The 18,860-nt window shown below is 46.0% G+C and overlaps 9 protein-coding genes across 9 annotated transcripts; 3 read left to right on the top strand and 6 right to left on the bottom strand.

Moving 5' to 3' along the window:
* The first annotated feature begins 355 nt into the window (after positions 1-355).
* On the top strand, positions 356-1,959 carry V2V93DRAFT_363179 (F-actin-capping protein subunit alpha). Its single transcript, XM_066908536.1, has 6 exons — positions 356-731; positions 841-859; positions 920-1,035; positions 1,104-1,193; positions 1,255-1,298; positions 1,364-1,959. The coding sequence occupies exons 1-6, from the start codon at positions 669-671 to the stop codon at positions 1,842-1,844; spliced, it is 813 nt and encodes a 270-aa protein (XP_066768804.1). The 5' UTR covers positions 356-668; the 3' UTR covers positions 1,845-1,959.
* On the bottom strand, positions 1,941-2,935 carry V2V93DRAFT_363176 (uncharacterized protein). The gene is made up of 3 exons (XM_066908535.1): positions 2,545-2,935; positions 2,385-2,489; positions 1,941-2,317 (listed from the first exon to the last, which is right to left on the bottom strand). The coding sequence occupies exons 1-3, from the start codon at positions 2,590-2,592 to the stop codon at positions 2,168-2,170; spliced, it is 303 nt and encodes a 100-aa protein (XP_066768803.1). The 5' UTR covers positions 2,593-2,935; the 3' UTR covers positions 1,941-2,167.
* A 523-nt stretch (positions 2,936-3,458) lies between these two features.
* Positions 3,459-4,460, top strand: V2V93DRAFT_319859 (uncharacterized protein; the record flags this gene model as incomplete). Its single annotated transcript, XM_066907290.1, has 2 exons — positions 3,459-4,042; positions 4,079-4,460. The coding sequence occupies 2 exons, from the start codon at positions 3,459-3,461 to the stop codon at positions 4,458-4,460; spliced, it is 966 nt and encodes a 321-aa protein (XP_066768802.1).
* Positions 4,424-6,308, bottom strand: V2V93DRAFT_363172 (pseudouridine synthase). Its single transcript, XM_066908534.1, has 2 exons — positions 5,338-6,308; positions 4,424-5,284 (listed from the first exon to the last, which is right to left on the bottom strand). Exons 1-2 carry the CDS (start codon positions 6,152-6,154, stop codon positions 4,593-4,595), a joined length of 1,509 nt encoding a protein of 502 aa, XP_066768801.1. The 5' UTR covers positions 6,155-6,308; the 3' UTR covers positions 4,424-4,592.
* A 2,035-nt stretch (positions 6,309-8,343) lies between these two features.
* V2V93DRAFT_363167 (siderophore regulation) lies at positions 8,344-10,577 on the bottom strand. The gene is made up of 2 exons (XM_066908533.1): positions 9,647-10,577; positions 8,344-9,503 (listed from the first exon to the last, which is right to left on the bottom strand). The coding sequence occupies exons 1-2, from the start codon at positions 10,521-10,523 to the stop codon at positions 8,644-8,646; spliced, it is 1,737 nt and encodes a 578-aa protein (XP_066768800.1). The 5' UTR covers positions 10,524-10,577; the 3' UTR covers positions 8,344-8,643.
* An 864-nt stretch (positions 10,578-11,441) lies between these two features.
* V2V93DRAFT_27532 (signal peptidase complex subunit 2) lies at positions 11,442-12,408 on the bottom strand. Its single transcript, XM_066907183.1, has 5 exons — positions 12,381-12,408; positions 12,220-12,313; positions 12,105-12,150; positions 11,788-12,033; positions 11,442-11,732 (listed from the first exon to the last, which is right to left on the bottom strand). Exons 2-5 carry the CDS (start codon positions 12,252-12,254, stop codon positions 11,523-11,525), a joined length of 537 nt encoding a protein of 178 aa, XP_066768799.1. The 5' UTR covers positions 12,255-12,313; positions 12,381-12,408; the 3' UTR covers positions 11,442-11,522.
* Positions 12,409-12,502: 94 nt separating this feature from the next.
* Positions 12,503-13,667, bottom strand: V2V93DRAFT_363162 (ubiquinol-cytochrome C reductase). Its single transcript, XM_066908532.1, has 4 exons — positions 13,604-13,667; positions 13,108-13,196; positions 12,999-13,047; positions 12,503-12,928 (listed from the first exon to the last, which is right to left on the bottom strand). Exons 1-4 carry the CDS (start codon positions 13,604-13,606, stop codon positions 12,875-12,877), a joined length of 195 nt encoding a protein of 64 aa, XP_066768798.1. The 5' UTR covers positions 13,607-13,667; the 3' UTR covers positions 12,503-12,874.
* A 204-nt stretch (positions 13,668-13,871) lies between these two features.
* Positions 13,872-15,866, top strand: V2V93DRAFT_363159 (uncharacterized protein; the record flags this gene model as incomplete). Its single annotated transcript, XM_066908531.1, has 1 exon — positions 13,872-15,866. A coding segment is annotated over exon 1 (1,640 nt), but the record flags the coding sequence as incomplete, so codon positions are not given.
* V2V93DRAFT_363157 (Rgp1-domain-containing protein) lies at positions 15,857-18,781 on the bottom strand. The gene is made up of 2 exons (XM_066908530.1): positions 18,017-18,781; positions 15,857-17,968 (listed from the first exon to the last, which is right to left on the bottom strand). Exons 1-2 carry the CDS (start codon positions 18,714-18,716, stop codon positions 16,314-16,316), a joined length of 2,355 nt encoding a protein of 784 aa, XP_066768796.1. The 5' UTR covers positions 18,717-18,781; the 3' UTR covers positions 15,857-16,313.
* Between the last annotated feature and the right edge of the window lie 79 nt (positions 18,782-18,860).

The raw sequence follows: 18,860 nt of genomic DNA, 5'->3' as shown, positions 1-18,860 counted from the left end.
TAGTTATACAAGCCAGTGACATTCCAGCAGATAAATCCCTCAATGCTTTATCGTAGTTATCGTAGAGTGAGTTAGTATTACTACCATATAATAGCTTGACGATGCCAGACACCATCAAGTAAAAGGACCCGCCACCTGCAGCACAACAAATAAGAGCGACCAGATAATGGGGCGATAGCGAACCTGCACTTGTTGTCAGCACGTCGCCGACAAACGACTCTCCGCATTCCTCCCTCTTGAACAGAGGTTGGAGCGGGAGTGCGGATACGTCAATCACCTGCTTACCGTCTAGCCCCGGCATAATCAATATAGTAAAATCAGTTTCATTCTGCCTGTAGAACGCATAGCGGAAAGACACCAACGTTCCTGCTGCTAGGATAGCACCCAAAGCTATGCGAGTAACCGCGTTTGCTATGGTTTTAGTTTTAATATTCATGACGCGTTAGAACAACTATGTCAAATAATTTCAAAAGATATTTGTTATCGAATCGCATTCGAAATTATTCATTCAACGAACTGGGCGCAGTTCGGAGCAGCCAGGGTCGCCGCACCGGTCGAGCTAAGCCTCTCGGCCAGCAACAGTCATTTCAATTCGGATCGACCTACATTCCTTTCCATACCACCTTGCTGAATTCATAATATCAGTCCTGTCTTCATACATAGCAGTGATGTCTGTTCAAGCGAAGATCAATGCTGCATCTGTATTTTTGAGCGATGCGCCGCCTGGCGAGGTATGTGCTGTGATTTAGACACCTAGCTCATCAGCTTACATGTCGTGATCCGATTCATGACAATTGCAATTGTTTGCGATATATATACTGACAAATTACACATATCTAGATTAAGGAGGTTTATGATGGTTGTTATTTGCTATTTGCTACTGTTTAATCAGATAGCTGGTGCTGACTTGTTGATGCAGATATCAAGGCTGTCGTTGAGGATGATGAGGATGTCCTGGATGGATTAACCGACACTTTCGAAAAGTATAATATTGATCAACTAGTAACTGTCAAAGTTCCGGGTTCAGAAAAGACTGTAAGAATTTGAGGCCTATAATTGCTTTTTGACTGTACAGGTTTGCTGATTGGCCTGAAATCGTGCAGGTGGTTATCAGTCGGTATAATAAACTCGAAAATAGCGTCTTTTACGATGCTGAGATCGGGAAGAAATTTAGCCTGGATCATCGTTCTTTGGTATGACTTAAACCGTTAAGTTGGCTATATTCTTGATACGCCTGCTAATAATTTGCTGCAGAAAGTTAGTGATGTGGAATCTTACCAGGAGGCAGGCGAGTCAGTGTACGCATTTTTACCAATATACCACTTTCCGCTGAACAGGAGATGCTGACGATGATTCTATGTAGGTCATGGCTAGCAGGAGATATTAAACACTATGTGCTTGAACATTACCCTGTTCCGTCATCATACGGTGTCTTTGAGCAAGCCAACGGCGAAATCGCAGTTGTCATCGTCGACAATAAGTATAGCCCGAGCAATTTTTGGAACGGCCGCTGGCGCTCGTCATACATTGTCGACAAAAGCTCAAAGTCGTTGACTGGCACGATTGCTTTGGATGTACATTACTATGAAGATGGCAATGTTCGGTTGACGACATCCAAGAAAATATCAGCAGAATTTGGAAACGTTGAGGGTATTGTCAAGGCGATTGCAGCGGCAGAGAGGTCTTATCAAGAGGAGATCAACCTTGAGTTTGGAGGATTGAGTGACGGAGCGTTCAAGAGCTTGCGCCGCCAGTTGCCGGTAACAAGGTCGAAGATCGAATGGGGAAAGTCAATAGGTACATACCGACTTGGCCAGGATATTGGCGGTGGACGATCAAAGTAGTGCATTGAGCAAGCTGCTGATATACTGATATAGAGCGAGGCTCCTCTTTTTTTTAAACAATATAAATATTGAAAAGTCAATTTTCTGTTGACAAAGTAAATGGCAAATGTAGTCATATTTATATTATATAATATACAGTAGATTGAGAAATTAGTAGGTACCCTGCGCCTTATACAACCAAACAAAAAGGAGATAGAAAATTACTGCAAGTTGCCAACAACCGTACTAGTATGCAAGCACCTCGCAGACTAGAAAAGAAAGAAACAAAAAGCATTGTACAAAAGATAGCTTTTATCTTAACGGAAATAGACTAACGATTAGATCTAAACGAGCCTGTATACAAAGTAAATAATTAGGATGACTGCAAGAATTAAGAAAACAGTCTTGTAAATTGGCAATGAGATGCCTGTTGATCTTTGGAGTCGTTGAGAGGAGTGTTTTATCGAAGAAGTAAGATTCGAGAAGGCTTCAGACTGTGCGAGTATTATTCTTAGTCGACATGCATATATAAGGATACTGCTACTAATGTAAAAAGCGTACCGATGATCGGATAAATGAGCCATCTGAGGCCTGAGTATTTATGTCGGTCGTAACCTGGCGAAGAGTGGATAGCTTGGAAGCTAGATCATTAAGACGTCGGTCATTCTTAATCAGGTTAGCAGTGAAATTGTAAAGAAATCAAACAACATATACGTCATACCTGCGCTTCACGATCATAGGCTTGTGAAGCAGATGTTGATGCAGACATTGGATTATAATTTTACCGCAATCAGCAGAGAAAAGTAGACTGATGCTGTCAAAGAACTATAGTAGAGATAGTGCTGCCGTTGCACGCTTACTGCGCAGGAGAATCACGTGATAGCGTTTGAGTAACGTACGTCATATTTGCAGTTGGCCCAGGTCAATTGATGATCAACACCAACCGTGGTTCATTTCACTAGAAAATACCTAATATCTGCGATAAGAGCACATAATATGCTTTTTCTCAGCTCAACAGTACTAGCATTAGCTTGCACTATCATTAACTACTAAGCATAAAGTCATCTAGCGAGGCGGTGCGGCGTGCGTCAGGGACACAACGCAGAGACTAGGACTGCCCGGGAGATCAGAAACCGCATCTTTAAACAACAGCATTGTTTTCCGGTGTTTTGATATTCGCGTGTAAACACAACACAGAGCATGAAGCCGCGTCTGTCGCTTGCAGCGAGAATGCTGCCGACCTCTGCTCGCGAGTCCGCATCTTCTGTGTCTTCTCTTGGTTCTTCGTACTCGGCAGCGCCCTGCGCGCCTCATTCATATTCTTCAGATGACGACGACGAAGAGGAAGAGGAGCAGCAGCAGCAGCAGCAGCAAAGCGAGCAAAACGCTATTCAGGAGTTCGGCTCAACGTCAAATTCTATAACGGCAACCGCCCCGGCGTTCGTCACTCGCCACGCCTCGGCAGTCTCCTCTGATGGCTCCGTTTCCTCGCCTTCGACCCCTTCAATGCACCCTCCACTCTCCTTCGACACAATGGCAAGTGACTCACCGGGCCAGCCTGGTACCAATTACTCCAATATTTTTACGCCAAAACTGAAATCTTTGCGCGCAAACACTCCGCCACCAGGTCCTTCTATGCTTTCAATCAGTACACCCGTGCTGACTTCTCCAGGCGAAGACATGCCTCGTCGTGCCGTCGTCTTTTCGCGACTAGGTGGCGGCGCACTCAAGCCCCAGACACGCTCATTCATGCGTATAACCCGTGAACTTGCGGACGAGTTTGCTCCAGCTGATGCGGAGATCAAGCATGAAGCAGAGATCACGATGGCGTTTAGAGAGGACTTGACTACCGATGACGACGATGAAGACGACGACGATGAAGACGACTACGACGAAGACTATGACGACGGTGATTATGGTGACGACGAAGACCCGTACTATGATTCGGATTCACGAGGAATTAGAAGGACACAGCAACAACGTATGCGGTTCGATGCAAAATATGGATCCGCGTATCCGGGTATCACCCCGCCTTTCTCTGTATCTGGTTCTGGATCCTCTAGTTCTGGATTGCTTGAATCACCTCCGTTCCGGCGCCGCCGACGTCGACGACGGAGAAGAAGACACGTCAGTCCAAGCACTCGTGAGCATGAAGAGGACACGATGCATGATTTCTCATCGGTAGCCACGACTCCCACTCTTGCCAATGCCCCGAGCTCGTTCTTATCCAGGCCTCAATTGGCGCCGAAAAGTAGGTCGACTTCCCCTTCGCGTGCCGCGGCTCTTCACGCAGCTATTTCTACTCCATTAGCCTCCCACATGTATTCTCCCGCCTCCACAGCCTCGCCAATCACCCCCGTCCCGGCGGACCGCAAACTCAAGCGACGCGGCCCCGTCGAAGAGACCATTGAGGCACATTCTATTAAGAGGCGAGCGGTTTCACCAGCTGCTTCGACGGCAGCCATTACCATCCCGACATCGGGCTCTGCCGCTGGTACGATGGCGCCAGGGGCTTCGAGTCCTACGTTATCCAATGTCCTTAGCTCATCTCCTGGTGCATCACTGGTGGCTGGTAAACGGAGTATGAAGCAAATGCAGGAAACATATGATCGGATTCAAAAGATGAGTTTAGGTTAAGTGGTGTTAGGTAATTTTCTTGGTTGGGCGTTTATGTTTTGGGATTATTTCTTTTCTTTGCATTTTACATGGTCCTGAGAGATGGGGCCGTAATAGGTACTTTATCTGCATTGATGTATAATTTTTGAAAAATTAGCCTTCAAAGTCCACGGCAGCCCACTTTGGTAGTCTTGTCTGATACTCCCAGCCATCCTCCGTCGACCAGTATTTCAAGGCATGCAACCAAATTTCAAGTTCAGACAGACTAGGATCATAATACAATGGAGTCTGGCAAAGTTCACATAAATTTCCAGTTAATTTCTCGCCTCGAGAGCCATTAAACTGTGCAACAATTTCTTCGAACGCAGCACTTCGCGCTTCTTCTTGTTTGCCAATACGTCCAAGCTTGGAAATTACGTCTGCTTCGTCAATATCTCCTCCTTTGCCTAAATGAAACCCAAATACGTTGCGGTTGGCGTAAATCGGATCGTTGGCGATAGGATAGCCTAGGTATTGTAAATGTAGTCTAATCTGATGCGTGCGACCAGTAAGAGGCTTGCAACTTACGACACTAGTCTTGCCGTTATATGACAGTCGTTTGAATTTTGTAGTTGCTGGCTTTCCTTCCTTTTTCACCATGTTGAGGCCTAATCGTGGATCGACGGTGATGACAGGCAGATCACATACGATTTCCTCGTCGCTTTCGGGGAATTCGCCGAGAACGCGAGCGACATATTCTTTGTAGATTGTTCGCTCTTGCATACTGGCCGTGAGGTTGCTGGCGGATTTCCCAGTACGTGCGAAAAGCATTATGCCAGATGTCAATCGGTCGAGACGGTGAGCGGCTACAGAAGATAATTTAGCATGCTATATAAGAGTTTAACCGAGTAGCGCTTACGGTGAACTGTTATCCCCATTTCGTGCTTCATGATCTCGGTAATGGTATTGAATTTGTATCGACCAACAGGATGTACAGGGATTCCCGCAGGTTTATCAATAGCCACAATGTCCTCATCCTGATACACAATTTCAATGCGCGAGTCCGGTACCGGTGGCTCATGCTTATGCGTACGATGGCTGATCAAATCTCCATTCTTGACTGTAGCATCAAGTCCGACTTTAATCGAGTTGATTGTAACTTGACCTTCTTCAATCATCTGACGATAATATGACGCGTCCTTTTCGCGAAACTCGGTCGCAAAAATTTCCAAAATATTTCGATCACGCCAACGTTGTTTGCAGTATGTAAGATACGTGAAATAATAAGGCGGGACTCTTCGAAGCCCGTCCCCTTTGTAAACATATTTTGCTCCAATAGCAATATCGTCTTCAATGGTAACTACCCGATGCGACGGATCAAGCGCAGATACATCGGGCGTTTCGCCTAACATATCTTGTAAACTCACCTGCGCAGAGCTAAGAATTTGCTGCCGAAGACGAAATCCTGCCGAGTCGTATCTTCGATGTAGTTGACGACCAGATTTCGACGTTGCCTCTTGCTCTTCTTTACTTCTGCCGCGCGAAGCAGCTCGCTTTCGCTGTTTGAGCTGCTTTTTGGATAATTTTGGCTCTGCTATATCTTCCTTTGTAGTTTCTTCTGTTGCAATTATATTTGAGCCAAGTGACTCTGTAACCGGCTCAACGGTATCTTTGTCAACTTGTACGCTTTCCATAGTAGCACCAATGACTGGCACACTCGGTATATTCTGCGCCATATTGTTATAATATCGAGATGCTCGAGAATTACTGCGACTAGAGCTGCGGAAAGCTGCAGCTGCAAGCCAGAGTGTATTAGTTATCGACGCCGTCTTTAGTCAAGCAATAATTTGGCTGTCAGAGGGCACTCGATAAACAATTGTTCACTTTGATTACTGAAAGAATAAAAATTATTGAAAGGGTCTGCAGGGTTCAAAATATAGCGGGTTAGGGTATTTATTTTCTGTTTTGGCTGCCTCGATTGTAAATGAATGAAAACAAACTCCAGAAAGCTTCTTGCCAGCATTTTACCGACAATTTCCCACGTTTCAATTTAAACCCGACCGCAGCATTGATGATACAGCCGACTTTCACCATAAAACCACAATAAATCTTCATCTCAATTTCTCGTATCTCTTTTGACGCATCTCGCGAAATGGTGCCAGAGATTGGAATATCAGACATCGTTGCCAAACTGGTGGCTGCAAATACAGTGCCCATCTGCGTGCTTATACCTGAATTGCTGCTAATTCGCGCATAGTAGGCCCGCATTAGCGCTGCCACTGTTCCGGGTCGTGGATCTGTAAAGGATTGTATAGCAATAACCAGTCGTAGTGACGGTTTGCGCGTGTATCTACAGTGCAAAAGCCAAGGCCCCAGTCACCGACAATTCCAATTTTACACCGGTCTAGTAAATGATCTATATATCCTGGTCCGATACGACCGAAGATGCCATAGTAATTAACGAGGAACCGACGACTTTAAACGGACAAATGACTATTTTAAAAGTCATTGATCGCCATCCCCCGTGTGCTTCATTGGACCTGACAAGCATGAACGCCTCTGGAACACAAGAATAATAAATACCTACAATATAATCATCCATAAAACGTTGTCAATTACAGAAACCACTGAATATTAAAGGAAACCTTTCAATGCGGGATCGGGAAATTGTGATACCGAGCGCGGTAGAGTGCTTACGTGTTTACGAGCAAACGAGATCGACACTGAAGAGACAGACATGAAACAAAAGCACTGCTCCCAACCGAGAGGAAATTCCTTGCAGTCTGATCTACTTAGTCAATGGCCCTTATATAGTAAAAGAAGAGTGGCCATAAAAAGATATAGTAAGATTGGAGTATTTAAAGACCTGATTAAAGTCAATATAAGCCAGATACTTGAATGAGCGATCCACTCAATATCAATATGATGGACCAAAGCAGTCAAACAGCTGCCTGACAGACTTCATGAGCGGTAAGCCGACGAAGCAAGAGACAATGTGGGTGCAACAGAATCAGCTGAACCAGTTGACTCAATGCTGCAGCACAGGCAAAGAGATATCGAGAACGCGAATATGCCAAGCATTCGAATCAGAGATAGTAGAAAGTATAAGATACTATATGTGACTCGCCGGTACTGTTCGATGCAAAAGGAAGGAGCTTTTTGTTTTCGGTGTGTTTGAAGCAGGCCCATCTTTAACCGTGCGTAGCCGACACGGCGTGCTCGTGATCTGTCCTCTAATCCTCGGTTAGTGACGTCAGTTGTGGGTGAGTAAAATGAGCCTTTGAATAGCGTCTACAGCGGCAAGCTCACTGACTATATCGTTCCAATAAACCGCAGTTTCATATTTGTGATAGCATTCACTGAAACTTATGACAAGAGAGCCTGATTGTCTAAACATCACGTGACTGATAGACTTATCGCTTCAATGCCTGAGCCGCAGGAATCGCTTAAATTTATAATTAAATCAAGTTTGAATCCTGATTAGTGGCTGGCGTAACTTATCCTTTCTTTTGTGCTATTGAGAAGTGTTCAGGAAGAGTAAATATGTTAGCTGTGTATTAGAATAATAAACTACGCCGCATAAACAATCGCTGCAAGTTAGCGATAGAACACGCAAATGCTTAATATCAGCTCCTCAGACTTCCCAGATAGCCACAGCACCCACTACATCCTTGTAGCCATGAGAGCTTGTCGAAAGCGTCCATGCGTACTATAATGGTATAATCAGCAACATGTCTAAAAAATTCATTGGACTCACTAAGAAAGCACATCCAATACTTGACTGTCGTTCATAATAACTCAGGTTGATGAAATTTAAAAAAAGGAGGCGAGGGATGAGTCCAGGCCCTGATTTCTTTTTATCAGATTCTCGAGCAATTATCTGATCATCTAACATTATCGGCTCCTTTTAACTTTTATCGAGTAATTGTATTATTTGATTCATTATTTATTTTGTTTGTAGAAAGAATAACTCCTGATATAACAAATCCCAACTCGACTTTTGAAGACGTTTTCCGATACACGTACATACAATCGACCCCATAACAAAAGACATAAATAAATTTAGATATAACCCAGAAATTTGTACGGTAAAAGATGTGCTGTGAGATGATACAGGCCAAAAAAAAAAAGAAACCCGAATCTATATTGATGGTTTTGATTATCTTCGATTCCATTATGCTCTCCTTTATGCTTTGCTCTCTATGCTTTGCTCTCCCACTGTTTATTACCTTTGCAAGTCAGATAACTCTCGCTCATACTCAGCAAGAAGATTCTCACTTTCGGCAACAGCCTTACGCTGGCGGTCAAGCTCCTCTGCGATTTTCTGTCTTTTGCTGCGTAAATATTCTCGTGTCTTTTCCGGGTCAGACCCGATGTCGTCCGGCACTACAACAGAAGTCGCGGACGGATTCAGGATCGAGCTTATACTGTTGACACGAGCGAGTGAGTCAGCAGGCTCTTCGGATGCTTTTCTTTTAGTTGAAGCAGAAAGTGGAGACTGTGGCTGTTCAGGCGGCGGCGATGGCTTCTGCTGCTCAAGATATTGTATAGGGGGCAATCGCGTTGATTTTTCTGCCTCAGTTGGAGTGTCTGAGGTTGTCTGCGAAGAGGACGAGGGTGCTTTGGGTTGATCGGTCATCGATGGTAATGTGATCGAGATCGAGCCGGAACCAGTAGGTGAAGACGATTGAAAAGCGCCAGTAAAGTCAATTGGTGGAGGAGGAGGGGGGGCAGGAGACTGAGATGAGTTTGCGGAGTTGCTCCAGGAGGGCACACCAAGAGGCCGAAGATTTATTGAGGGCAGAGGTTCGTGGTGCGCGTGGTCGTGTTCTAACCCGAGGCGAAGCTGAGGCAGCTGATATTCAGACCGCGGCTGTTGCTGGAGCTGGAGCTGAGATTGAGATTGAATATGATCGTCGTCAGAGTCGGCCTTCTGCTCTGGCGACTCGGGTCCGGTGTGCGAAGTATATTGCAGCGGAGGAAGCATGCTTTGCGTCACCGGCGGTGCTACACGCTTCCGACGCTTGATTATGCTTTTCTTCATCGCGACCGGCCGATGAAAGCCATGCAACTTGTAGTAGAGGCCTAGACTTAGTGTTAGAATCACGTGACAAAGCCTAGCCTTTTTGTATCAACAGAGACAAGTCATGAAACCAGACAAGAAAGAGCGAGAAAGAATAGAGGTAGCTAGTAAAAAAAAAAGGAAGAAATTAGATGGAAAGACATACCACAAGCGTTGCAAATAGTATGGCCGACCTCGTCGCGGCGCCAGAGCGGAGTGATTGTAGTGGAGCAGTTCTGGCAGGCTAACACAGCGCCAGCAGTGTCATTAGAGGGGAGAGACTCAGCAGACAAGGTGCGAAATCGGTCGGTTTCTTCAGACTGAAGAGGACTCGAAGCCTGCTGAGGAGATGTCTGCTGAGTGGCCAGCTGGTGCGGATGTTGCTGCTGCTGGCGAGCATTTCTAGCGGCGGAGGAGGCGAGCTGGACGGATTTAGACACCCGATTGTTGAAGGCGGGACAGCCCGAGCAGGCCCTCGATCCACCGGTGCCATTGCAGTGACCATCTCCGGGGCAAGTTCCAGGGAGAGAAGCGTCTGCTAGGATTGCGCGGCAGGCATCCGAGTCGGCAACAGGAGCCGGCTGGGAAGAGCGCTTAAGGCTGACGGGCCGCGAAGTGTTTCTTGCCTTGAGGTAGAGGCCGCAGGCATTGCATATCGTGGCGCCGTCGGGCGCACGACGCCAGAGCGGGGTGCGAGTTGTGCCGCAGTTGGAGCAGACCTGGCCGATATCGCGGTCCATGTTGTTGTGCTGTTGTTGCTGCTGCCGCTGCTGCTGTGGAGAAGAAGGGGCGGAGGGTTGAGGCGGATCCGCGACAGAGAGTGCAGTTCGAGCATGCAACGTATCTGGTACTGAATCAACGGTGCTTGCAGTACGCGTACTGCTGGCGTTTGCTGGAGTGCTCATGTTGGAGCCTGGCCAGCGAGAAGGCAGCTTCGAGGCGTGAACAAAGTCTGCCGCAGCAAGGAGAAGGCGGGCGGACGAGGAGGCGGAGATGGGCTGCGGCGAGGAAAGGCGCGGGGGCGCTAGGAGCGGGCCGTGCATCTCCAAACACGCGGAGGTAGCAGAAGAGAAGGAGGAGGAGGAGGAGGAGGAGGAGGAAGGGGAAGTATGAGCGATGTCTCTGCGAAGGAAGCTGCCGTAGACGAGGTGAATGAGCCGCGGCACGTGATGTGAATGTGCTGATGCGACGGATTTACATGAGCTGTGATTGGCTGAGCTAGCCGGCGCAGCAGAGACAGCAAGTTTCTCGAGACAGATAGACTACAATGAACAGAGTTATAATATACTACACTGGCCTTTTTGGCCTCTTGCCCCTAGCGGCAGGTTCGGACCAGAATGTTATCTACTTTTACGATAGACGAGGAGAGTTATAATGGCGGGGAGAACAGCGCCCTTTCGTGGGTGCCCAATGCTTAGTATCGTGGGTTTGCGATTGGCTCTCTCTGGCAGTAAATCTAGAAGCCGAGCCCTGTCTGGATTGCTGCGGTGATTTCGAAAGATCCAATTCTAGAGCGAGAACGTTTGTCAGCTATTGCTAATACTGTTGATACCGTATATGCTGGCGTATCTATCTTGTTTACATCCTGCTGGTGTTGTTGATTCTGCTGCTATCTCATTGAATATCATATTTGCAAATCATCTTCTCATCTTCAGCGCCTTTTCAACCTCTTTTCTATTTTCTCTTGCAGCCCTTTCTCTTGCAGCCCTTCGTGCACGGACTCGCCCTGCCTCGCCTCTCTAGTCTTTTCTGACATCCAGAAAGGCATGGACCATCGATGGACTCACTGCGGCTTAGAAAGCCACCAGTCGGCCGGCGTTGTCCTAGATTGTAATCTAAGCTTATTTCTCTTTTACCTCTGTCTAGACTCAAATTCTTCATAAACAAGTGATATGTCAACTATTGCGTTCTTTCTTAACTTTCATGTTATTTTCAGTTGCTGCCGCACAATAAACACAGCGAACAGCCATATTCAACGCACTTCATTGCTTTCATTTATATATACTTATTCAACATGCAAAAACTTTTGAACCCAGCAGCAGCTACTTACTCTTCTGTTCCTTAATCAACCCTCCTACACTCAAAACTGCTTCATCTAGCCATTTCTCCAATGGCTCCGGCACAAGATATCCTGCTTCATCAAAGAACTCATTAAAGTCTTTTTTAACTTCCTTCTCCGTCTGCGTCGTTGCGTTCTTTACCTTGAGCTCGTAACTAGCCTCGTATTTCTGGGCATGCGATCGCAGCGATATCTGTACAGAGTTAACTCCAATCCACTTTTCTTTCGTCGAATATACAAATACCCACCTTGACGCCACCTTTAATTCCCTGATACACAATTCCAGCTTCAACTTTCCAAACCCAAAGCGTCATCAGCGCATTCAAGAGGAAATACGCACCTACCGCAATCGCAGTGTACTTCTTTGCCGCCTCAAATCCAACTTTGTAATCGTAATAACTAGCTACCGCTGCTACTATCACCGACGCAAAACCAAGTGAAAGGCGAACATCTGTCAATGTGAAGCTCTGTATGTAGCCTTGATTGCTCATGTACTACCATCATCGTGTATCGTCAGCCTTTGCAGCCTTTGCCGCCTTGCCGACTGATCTGGAAATCCACTCACCTTGCTAATCTCATCGTCTGTCGCATTCTTCAAATCAGTGATCGCACTATACAAAACATATCAGTATAACCCATGACAATGTTAACAGGTTAGTGATTGCAAATCTTGCTCATACTGTAAATTCACTTTGTTCCGTTCAGATTTCGTCATTTTGTATATTTGATGTCAACTGCTAATTCTTCGCAATTGTCTCGTTCGCAGAGTTTATACTAAGACCAACAATTTCAGTATTTTTATCCTCTACCAAATCAAATTGGTTTTTGTGTTGTGTCTGACGCTAGTATATATATCTTCTTTATATCTAATATGCGAATTCGTATTCAACACTATCCTGATGCTTGTCGTGTAGTTTACAATCCGAGGGCTAGGGCTCGAATGGTTTATTGCCCCTACATTCGTTCTTGATGTTACTATTTCCATTCAATATATGCCTTACTCTACATTCTGTAATAAGCTTATATCATTCTATGTCGTCAAACCCTCTTATAAATCAGACATGAAGGCTCACATAGAAAATTGCACGGCGATAAGCTGTATCACCAACATTCAGCATATAAAATAGAATCGTAAATCATATTAAAAACAATGAATGGGCCTATAAACTTTCTACATTCTTTCACATATTTTTTCCATAGCTGTAAAAATGAGATTGCAAAAAGTAATTAGGAAATGCACAATACAATCGTCGCTCTTTGTCCATTCATTTGACGCATTTTGCAAAAAAAGTAGATGTAAAAGATATTTGATTGCGAATTTAATGTCTGACAAATTTACTCTTCGTCATCCTTCTCGACGTACTTGTACTTGATGTCCTTCCACTGCTTCTATATCGCATAATACATTTAATTAGTTTATACTGAGATCGTGGAGAATCAAACGATTTTTATGACTTACGCCACTGTTTCGAGCATCCCAAAACTTGTCAATAGTCGAGTCGAAACCGCTGTATCAAAAATTAATAAGTTTCTCTTAAATAATCCAACCACCAAAACTAAACGCATACATCTCGAAAGCAAAGGCGCCAAAGAGGACGGTGCCGACAAAGATCGAGTTACGGCGGAAGAAAGTGTTGTAGATGACAGTTGAGATGGCCTGCAGCTATATTATTAGTATATGCTTTCGAAATATAAGAGATCTGCTCGTTGCTATAACACTTGGAAGCTGTATTGATGATGTCGCAGGAAAACTTTTGGTTTTGAGGATCTGAATTCAATAAAGCTCTCGGCTCAGAACCTATTGTACCGATTTCGCACCTCGAATATTTGTAAATACAGATCCTCGCCTCCAGATATCATTTTTCAGGAGGAAATAAATAGCCGCCAGAGCATGATCATTATTTCAATCGTATGCGATTTATCTCTCAAGCCATCTAATCCATTTGCGTTTGGCCCAGTACTTTCATCTCAGTACTTTCATCTCAGCACCCCGAATTTCATAGCAAACGAAAAGGCAGAATATCTCCAGCAAAATTAATTCATATATCATATATAGGTTCATACCATTGTATTTGCGCTATGCTGTGTTTCGTGTATAGGCGAAATGAATCTGACTTCTATATTCTCTACCTTTTGACGTCCCGACCTTGTCCATTTCAACCATTCAGATCGTCGCTGATTGGCCTGCATAAAAGTACAAACCCCTCATATTTATATAAGGCGCAAACGTATAATTGTTTAGTGCATCTCTACAAACCCCAAATGCTGACGAATATTGGACGCGTTCTCCAACCCTTGTCTCTTTGTCTTTGTTTTCTGTTTACCGCTTTTTACTAATTACAGGGCTTGCTGCCAGCGCTTAATCTTGTCTTTGCACAGTCAATTATCTTTATACAATCACCGGAGACACGCCCTCATTCTCATATGCTGTTGGAAAGCAAAAATGTTATCTAATTTTTCTTTCTCTCGCAATTCGAGCACTTCGTCTGAATCGCCATCTACAGCCGATACCGGCGATACTGAGGACGCTGTAACAGCTGTAGACTCAGTCAATTCTACTAAACTTGATCTTTCATCTTCTGGATCAACAGGAAAATCAGCGCGTTTTTCCTTCAAAGTGCCTTTTACAAGCGGCAGTTCCAGCTTATCAACAACGGCTCCTGCAACGGCTCCAAACGATACCCCCACAATACTACCTTCTACACCGACCTCTTCTCCTCCAGCACCGGTCACGCCTACGAAGGCATCTATTTCGGGAATTGTAGAGTCGGGAAGTGGGGACCGAGTTATCCCGTCATCTACACGCAAGGATGGCTCTCGTCGCAAAGAGATCAAAGTTCGACCAGGCTTTACGCCCACTGAGGATGTGCAGAAATATAATGTCGCCGAGCGTGTTGCTTTGCGACGCCAGAGACTGGCTGCTGAGAAGGAATCTTTGGGAGTTGATGAACTTGCAGACGCTGTGAAGAACTATCTGGAATTAAATGACATGTCAAAATCTTTGGACTCAGCGGTGTCGCTAGATGATAATACTTCTATTCGCCAACGAGCTTCCTCATCTGCTTCCCCTACCTTGTCGCGCAATCCGGTCTCTCGGGGCTCTGTTGCACAACTCGAGACGATCGATGCCATTACTGCGGCAGAGAAACAGAGAAATATAGTCACGGCCGCGAATGATATGCGAAGAGAATGGGGATTACCTCCATCGCCTACGCTGACAAGCCAACCATTGCCGATCACAGTTGCGCCATCCAGACAACCTACAAGTTCGCAGGGCTCGACAAAAGGATGGGATTCCACAACTGCTCAATCTACTGAGAACAAATCTTTTGCCGTGGGTGACTCAGCTGCAACATCAGAGCAGGCATCGTCGTCGGATCCCACCGCCCAAGCCGTGCGATCTTTAGCCGACAGAGGTGTAGATGAAGACTTTGGTCGCGCGCTCGACGAAGATCTTAATGTATTACTGGATTTTGCTGGCGAAGATGGATCTGCTCCTTTTTCTTCTTCGACAGCTACGAGACATTTAAATCCCCGACCTCCGAGTCGTGGCCGGCGTTCGACGAGCTACGACGCTCGCCGCGAACAGTGGCAGAGTAATAAATCGCCCGAAAGACACGATAAGCGCGGCAAACCGTCTTCTACGGCTGGATCTTCACAAAGTACAATCCATCGTGGAGGCAGCGGCCCTGGGCGTCGGGGTCCACAAGAACGACAGGCCAATGACGATTCATACTCACGCACCAGGAAAGATGTCGCCCATGCTGAACCGCCATCCAGAAGGTCGGATGACTCTCAGGGTAGAAGAGACAATTCAAAACCTCACGGACAACGCGATTTACTGACATCACCAATCGAAGAGGAGAAACTTCACTTTCCTTCATTCAACGAGTTCTACGGACTTCCCCCATCACAAGGTGGCTCACGCCCATTCAAAAATAGTGGTGGTGGCAGAGGTGGTCGTGATGGTCGTGGTCGCGGCCGAGGCCGAGGCCGTGGCCGTGGAGGACGCGCTGGAATTGCTGGTCTTGGCCATGATGGGCCTGGTGGAGGCGAAACGATGAGCGTTTCCTCTGAGAATAATTGATGGGACCGGTGAAATAATATCAGGGTTGTATAGTTTTTGCATTATATTTGTACATATGCATATGTTTGTTATAAGTTGAGCAGTTTTTATTCAGCTGTAGCAAGTGCCTATTTGTTTCTTTTGTATATCATTCTTGCAGTCAAGGCGTATAAGGGGTTGCGTTAGTTCTTAAAATTATATCATTCTTTGCTGTATTATATCATGTCATTTACGTTTATTTATGAATAAGTCCTTTTCCGTATTTAAAAAGGCTGACTAAATTTTGCAGCCATTTAAAGAGATAAATGATGACACTAAAGATGCAATTATATTTACAAAAGCTTTACGCTATCCGTGAGTATTACCTACTCCATCTCAGCGGGATATAAAATAATCCAAACAGATAAAAGTATACAAATGTACACACACACCTGCATACATAAGTGAGGACAGTTCTTCAGAAAAAATGGCAAAAGTAAAACTCATGAACAGGCTTTATCTTACAACATTCAACAAAACTTTCCGAACACAAAAACAAAATTTATGCATTCATTATAACCAAATGCTTGAAAAAAAAAAAAACCAATCCATGACAACTCAAAAGAAAAATATACATTTACAAAGAAGCTCTTTTGCAAAACAAATCCTCAAATTGAACCAGAAATCTTCAAATTGAACCAGATTTTTACGGTGAATCAAGAAATATACCTAAATTGAGTAGCCCCCTGTAGGCTGAGTATGAAAGGACATTGCAGCAATATCTTGATTTGTAGGAAACACCTTGATAGGCAACCTGCACTCAAATGTTTCCGAAGCGATTTCTTCTACAGTAGAGTACAGAATTCCACGCTCATCACGATGCGTCATGCGCAAAATATCCGGTTTGTCAGATTTGGTCGTCGTCGCTAAGATACTAGTAGGAGATGCTCTTCTCTGTGCCTGAATTGTTGCCAGATTTTGAACTTGACTTGCGGTATTTTCATCATCTTCATCTTCGACATCATCAAAACTCAAATTTGCGAGGGCGCGACTAAGTGAGGTAGGCTGTGCCTGCACTCGTGGCCGCGACTGACCTTCCGAGTCCTGTACATGGACAGGAGAAGAGGTTAAGGGACTCATTTGCGATGGAGTCAGTGATGACGAGCGTTTGTGTATCGGTGTTGGTGGGGTATGTGGGAGTCCATTTCGGTATGTCTTTACCGGCGGAGGTGTTTGCGAGAGATCAGGAATATCTATGGTTCCTTGCGAGACCGTACGAGAGCTTGACTGGCGCTGGGGTGGAGGCCGCCGCAGCTCCGTTGACGGTGGTGCAGATTCCATTGGAGGTAACAGCGCGCGCGGCATCTCGATTGGTACAGTCACAAATTCAATACGGATACTCCATCGAGATGATATATAGGACGTATCAAACTGTGGTGTAGCTGTAGTTGGAATACAAAACGAGAAACTAGCTCTCTGGCAAGCTATGGTGGAGAATGAACTCTGTACATATACCTTACGCGTAGCTCGCTCGTTGAACTGCGGAGACCGATGCGCGATTTCCGAGTCAATCGCTTCTGTTGTTTCGAGATTTGCCACAACGTGATAGCAAGGCAACACCGCGCCAGCAAAATCGAGAATCATAACCACCGTCTCGCCAAGTTTGTATACGGGCTTTGATAAGACCACCGACGCAATCTTCAATTTGTTTCGCGCAATTTCATACATATTATTCAATGCAATGCCATCTGCTGATATACTGTTCCTCTGGATAGCAAGATCTACGGATTCCCGACAAGAAGAGCGAGCGCTGTTACCATTTGACGGAACCAAAAACTCAGGTGGTGACGACGGCGACGGCGATCTGATTATCCGACTTGCAACCACGTTACCATTCTTGTATGACAGTAGACCGTCAACATAACTCATAAAATCTGATAATGTTTCTTTATTGTCTGATTGAGGATTATCCCGTGCCAGTCGTTTGCTTTCATTATTGCTCGTCAGACCGTTAAGACTGCTCACGCTAGTTGTGCGTTGATATGGTTCTGGATCTTCCTCAAGAGCCTCGGTTTTGGCTTCGTCTCTTAATATGATGATCGGTGAGGTAAGTGAGTGTATGGGCTGATATCCACCAGCGTCGATATTTTGAAATACTCGAAAGGGGAATTTTGTAGTCTTGGGAGGCTGAAACCCCTTTCCGACCCGTTGGGTGCCGATTGTTAGATTGTAGCTTATCTTTAAAGCTCTGCCACGATAGGACGGTGGTAATGTTTTCGGTAGTGTAAATCTGTAACTGTATGATTTTGACTCTCCAGGACTAAGGCGAAGATCAACAAAAAGTAGCGATTGCGGTGTAGAGATAATGGAGACGACATTTGAGCCTACTCATATTAGCGCCGCTCACCAAACATTCCCAAAAGAGAACTTACTCGCAATGGACTTCATTTCAGCGATAGAACTGACTTCGTTTCCATTAAGCAAATTGCTCAAGCCGGTTGTCAGCCCAAAGCCTAGCTGGCCCCAGATCCCACTGTCAGGCTTTCCAGTGCCGAGACCAACGACACCGCCTCCCATTTTTCCACCGACAATGCCTTGCTTTTTGGCGTCGCTAAAAACGGAGGTCTCAACAAGACTCTCGTCAATAGTAAACTGGCCAGACAGCTGAGCGTAGCCCATCATCAACGTTTCTCCACCGCGCGTCTTGGCCACGCGCATGGAAGATCTCCTCGAGTGAAGCGATGGCGTGTGAGGTGAGTTTGCGTTCGCATTGCCAGACATTCCTGAGGAGACAGTCGGCTGCGTGGCAGCGGGCGACCCCGGGAGAACAGGGCCGGGGCCGGGGGGGAAAGAGCCCGAGGGCGTGCGAGGGGTTGAAGGGGACGCTGTGTGCTGCAGGACCGGAGACGAAGGAGTCGGGAGACGGTCAGTCTCTGTAACAGCAGCCAGAGAGGATTTCCGTAGACGCGAGGCCGAAGTGGAGCGCTGGAGGTCGTGGCCCTGGTGCTGGGCTGCTAGGCCAACGTTACGGAAGATGATGCGGCAGACGAGGTCCTCGCCGGCGAAGTAGACGGGGTCGGAGAAGGCCACGTCGACCCTCAGCGACGACGACTGCGCCGGAGCGGCCAGCATCGTGAAGCGGGAGGAAGAGAGCTGAGAAGAGCGAGGCCGAGGAAAGGCTGAGGAAGGGGTCGCCGTGCTTGTTGAGATCGGTTGCGAGAGAAGATTGTATAGTATATTGCCCCTGCCCTGTCACGTGATATAATTGTGCCTGTG

The sequence above is a fragment of the Kockiozyma suomiensis genome, assembly GCF_038497685.1.
Source record: "Kockiozyma suomiensis strain NRRL Y-17356 unplaced genomic scaffold V2V93scaffold_1, whole genome shotgun sequence".
Lineage (NCBI taxonomy): Eukaryota > Fungi > Ascomycota > Lipomycetes > Lipomycetales > Lipomycetaceae > Kockiozyma > Kockiozyma suomiensis.
This window is presented reverse-complemented; position numbering and strand designations above follow the sequence as displayed.

Excerpts from the sequence above, each read along its gene's own strand:
- V2V93DRAFT_363179 (XM_066908536.1), top strand. The coding sequence starts at position 669 with ATGTCTGTTCAAGCGAAGATCAATGCTGCATCTGTATTTTTGAGCGAT. Across the intron at positions 1,036-1,103 it reads TTCCGGGTTCAGAAAAGACT|GTGGTTATCAGTCGGTATAA; the intron begins GTAAGAATTTGA and ends GAAATCGTGCAG. Across the intron at positions 1,299-1,363 it reads CAGGAGGCAGGCGAGTCAGT|GTCATGGCTAGCAGGAGATA; the intron begins GTACGCATTTTT and ends GATTCTATGTAG.
- V2V93DRAFT_363176 (XM_066908535.1), bottom strand. The coding sequence starts at position 2,592 with ATGTCTGCATCAACATCTGCTTCACAAGCCTATGATCGTGAAGCGCAG. Across the intron at positions 2,490-2,544 it reads CCTATGATCGTGAAGCGCAG|AATGACCGACGTCTTAATGA; the intron begins GTATGACGTATA and ends AACCTGATTAAG. Across the intron at positions 2,318-2,384 it reads GCTCATTTATCCGATCATCG|TCTGAAGCCTTCTCGAATCT; the intron begins GTACGCTTTTTA and ends ATACTCGCACAG.
- V2V93DRAFT_363172 (XM_066908534.1), bottom strand. The coding sequence starts at position 6,154 with ATGGCGCAGAATATACCGAGTGTGCCAGTCATTGGTGCTACTATGGAA. Across the intron at positions 5,285-5,337 it reads AATGGGGATAACAGTTCACC|CCGCTCACCGTCTCGACCGA; the intron begins GTAAGCGCTACT and ends TATCTTCTGTAG.
- V2V93DRAFT_363167 (XM_066908533.1), bottom strand. The coding sequence starts at position 10,523 with ATGCACGGCCCGCTCCTAGCGCCCCCGCGCCTTTCCTCGCCGCAGCCC. Across the intron at positions 9,504-9,646 it reads TACTATTTGCAACGCTTGTG|GCCTCTACTACAAGTTGCAT; the intron begins GTATGTCTTTCC and ends CACTAAGTCTAG.
- V2V93DRAFT_27532 (XM_066907183.1), bottom strand. The coding sequence starts at position 12,254 with ATGACGAAATCTGAACGGAACAAAGTGAATTTACA. Across the intron at positions 12,151-12,219 it reads CGGAACAAAGTGAATTTACA|TGCGATCACTGATTTGAAGA; the intron begins GTATGAGCAAGA and ends TGTTTTGTATAG. Across the intron at positions 11,733-11,787 it reads GAATTAAAGGTGGCGTCAAG|ATATCGCTGCGATCGCATGC; the intron begins GTGGGTATTTGT and ends AACTCTGTACAG.
- V2V93DRAFT_363162 (XM_066908532.1), bottom strand. Across the intron at positions 13,048-13,107 it reads GGCGCCTTTGCTTTCGAGAT|CGGTTTCGACTCGACTATTG; the intron begins GTATGCGTTTAG and ends TTTTTGATACAG. Across the intron at positions 12,929-12,998 it reads GGGATGCTCGAAACAGTGGC|AAGCAGTGGAAGGACATCAA; the intron begins GTAAGTCATAAA and ends TATGCGATATAG.
- V2V93DRAFT_363157 (XM_066908530.1), bottom strand. The coding sequence starts at position 18,716 with ATGCTGGCCGCTCCGGCGCAGTCGTCGTCGCTGAGGGTCGACGTGGCC. Across the intron at positions 17,969-18,016 it reads TGAAATGAAGTCCATTGCGA|GCTCAAATGTCGTCTCCATT; the intron begins GTAAGTTCTCTT and ends TAATATGAGTAG.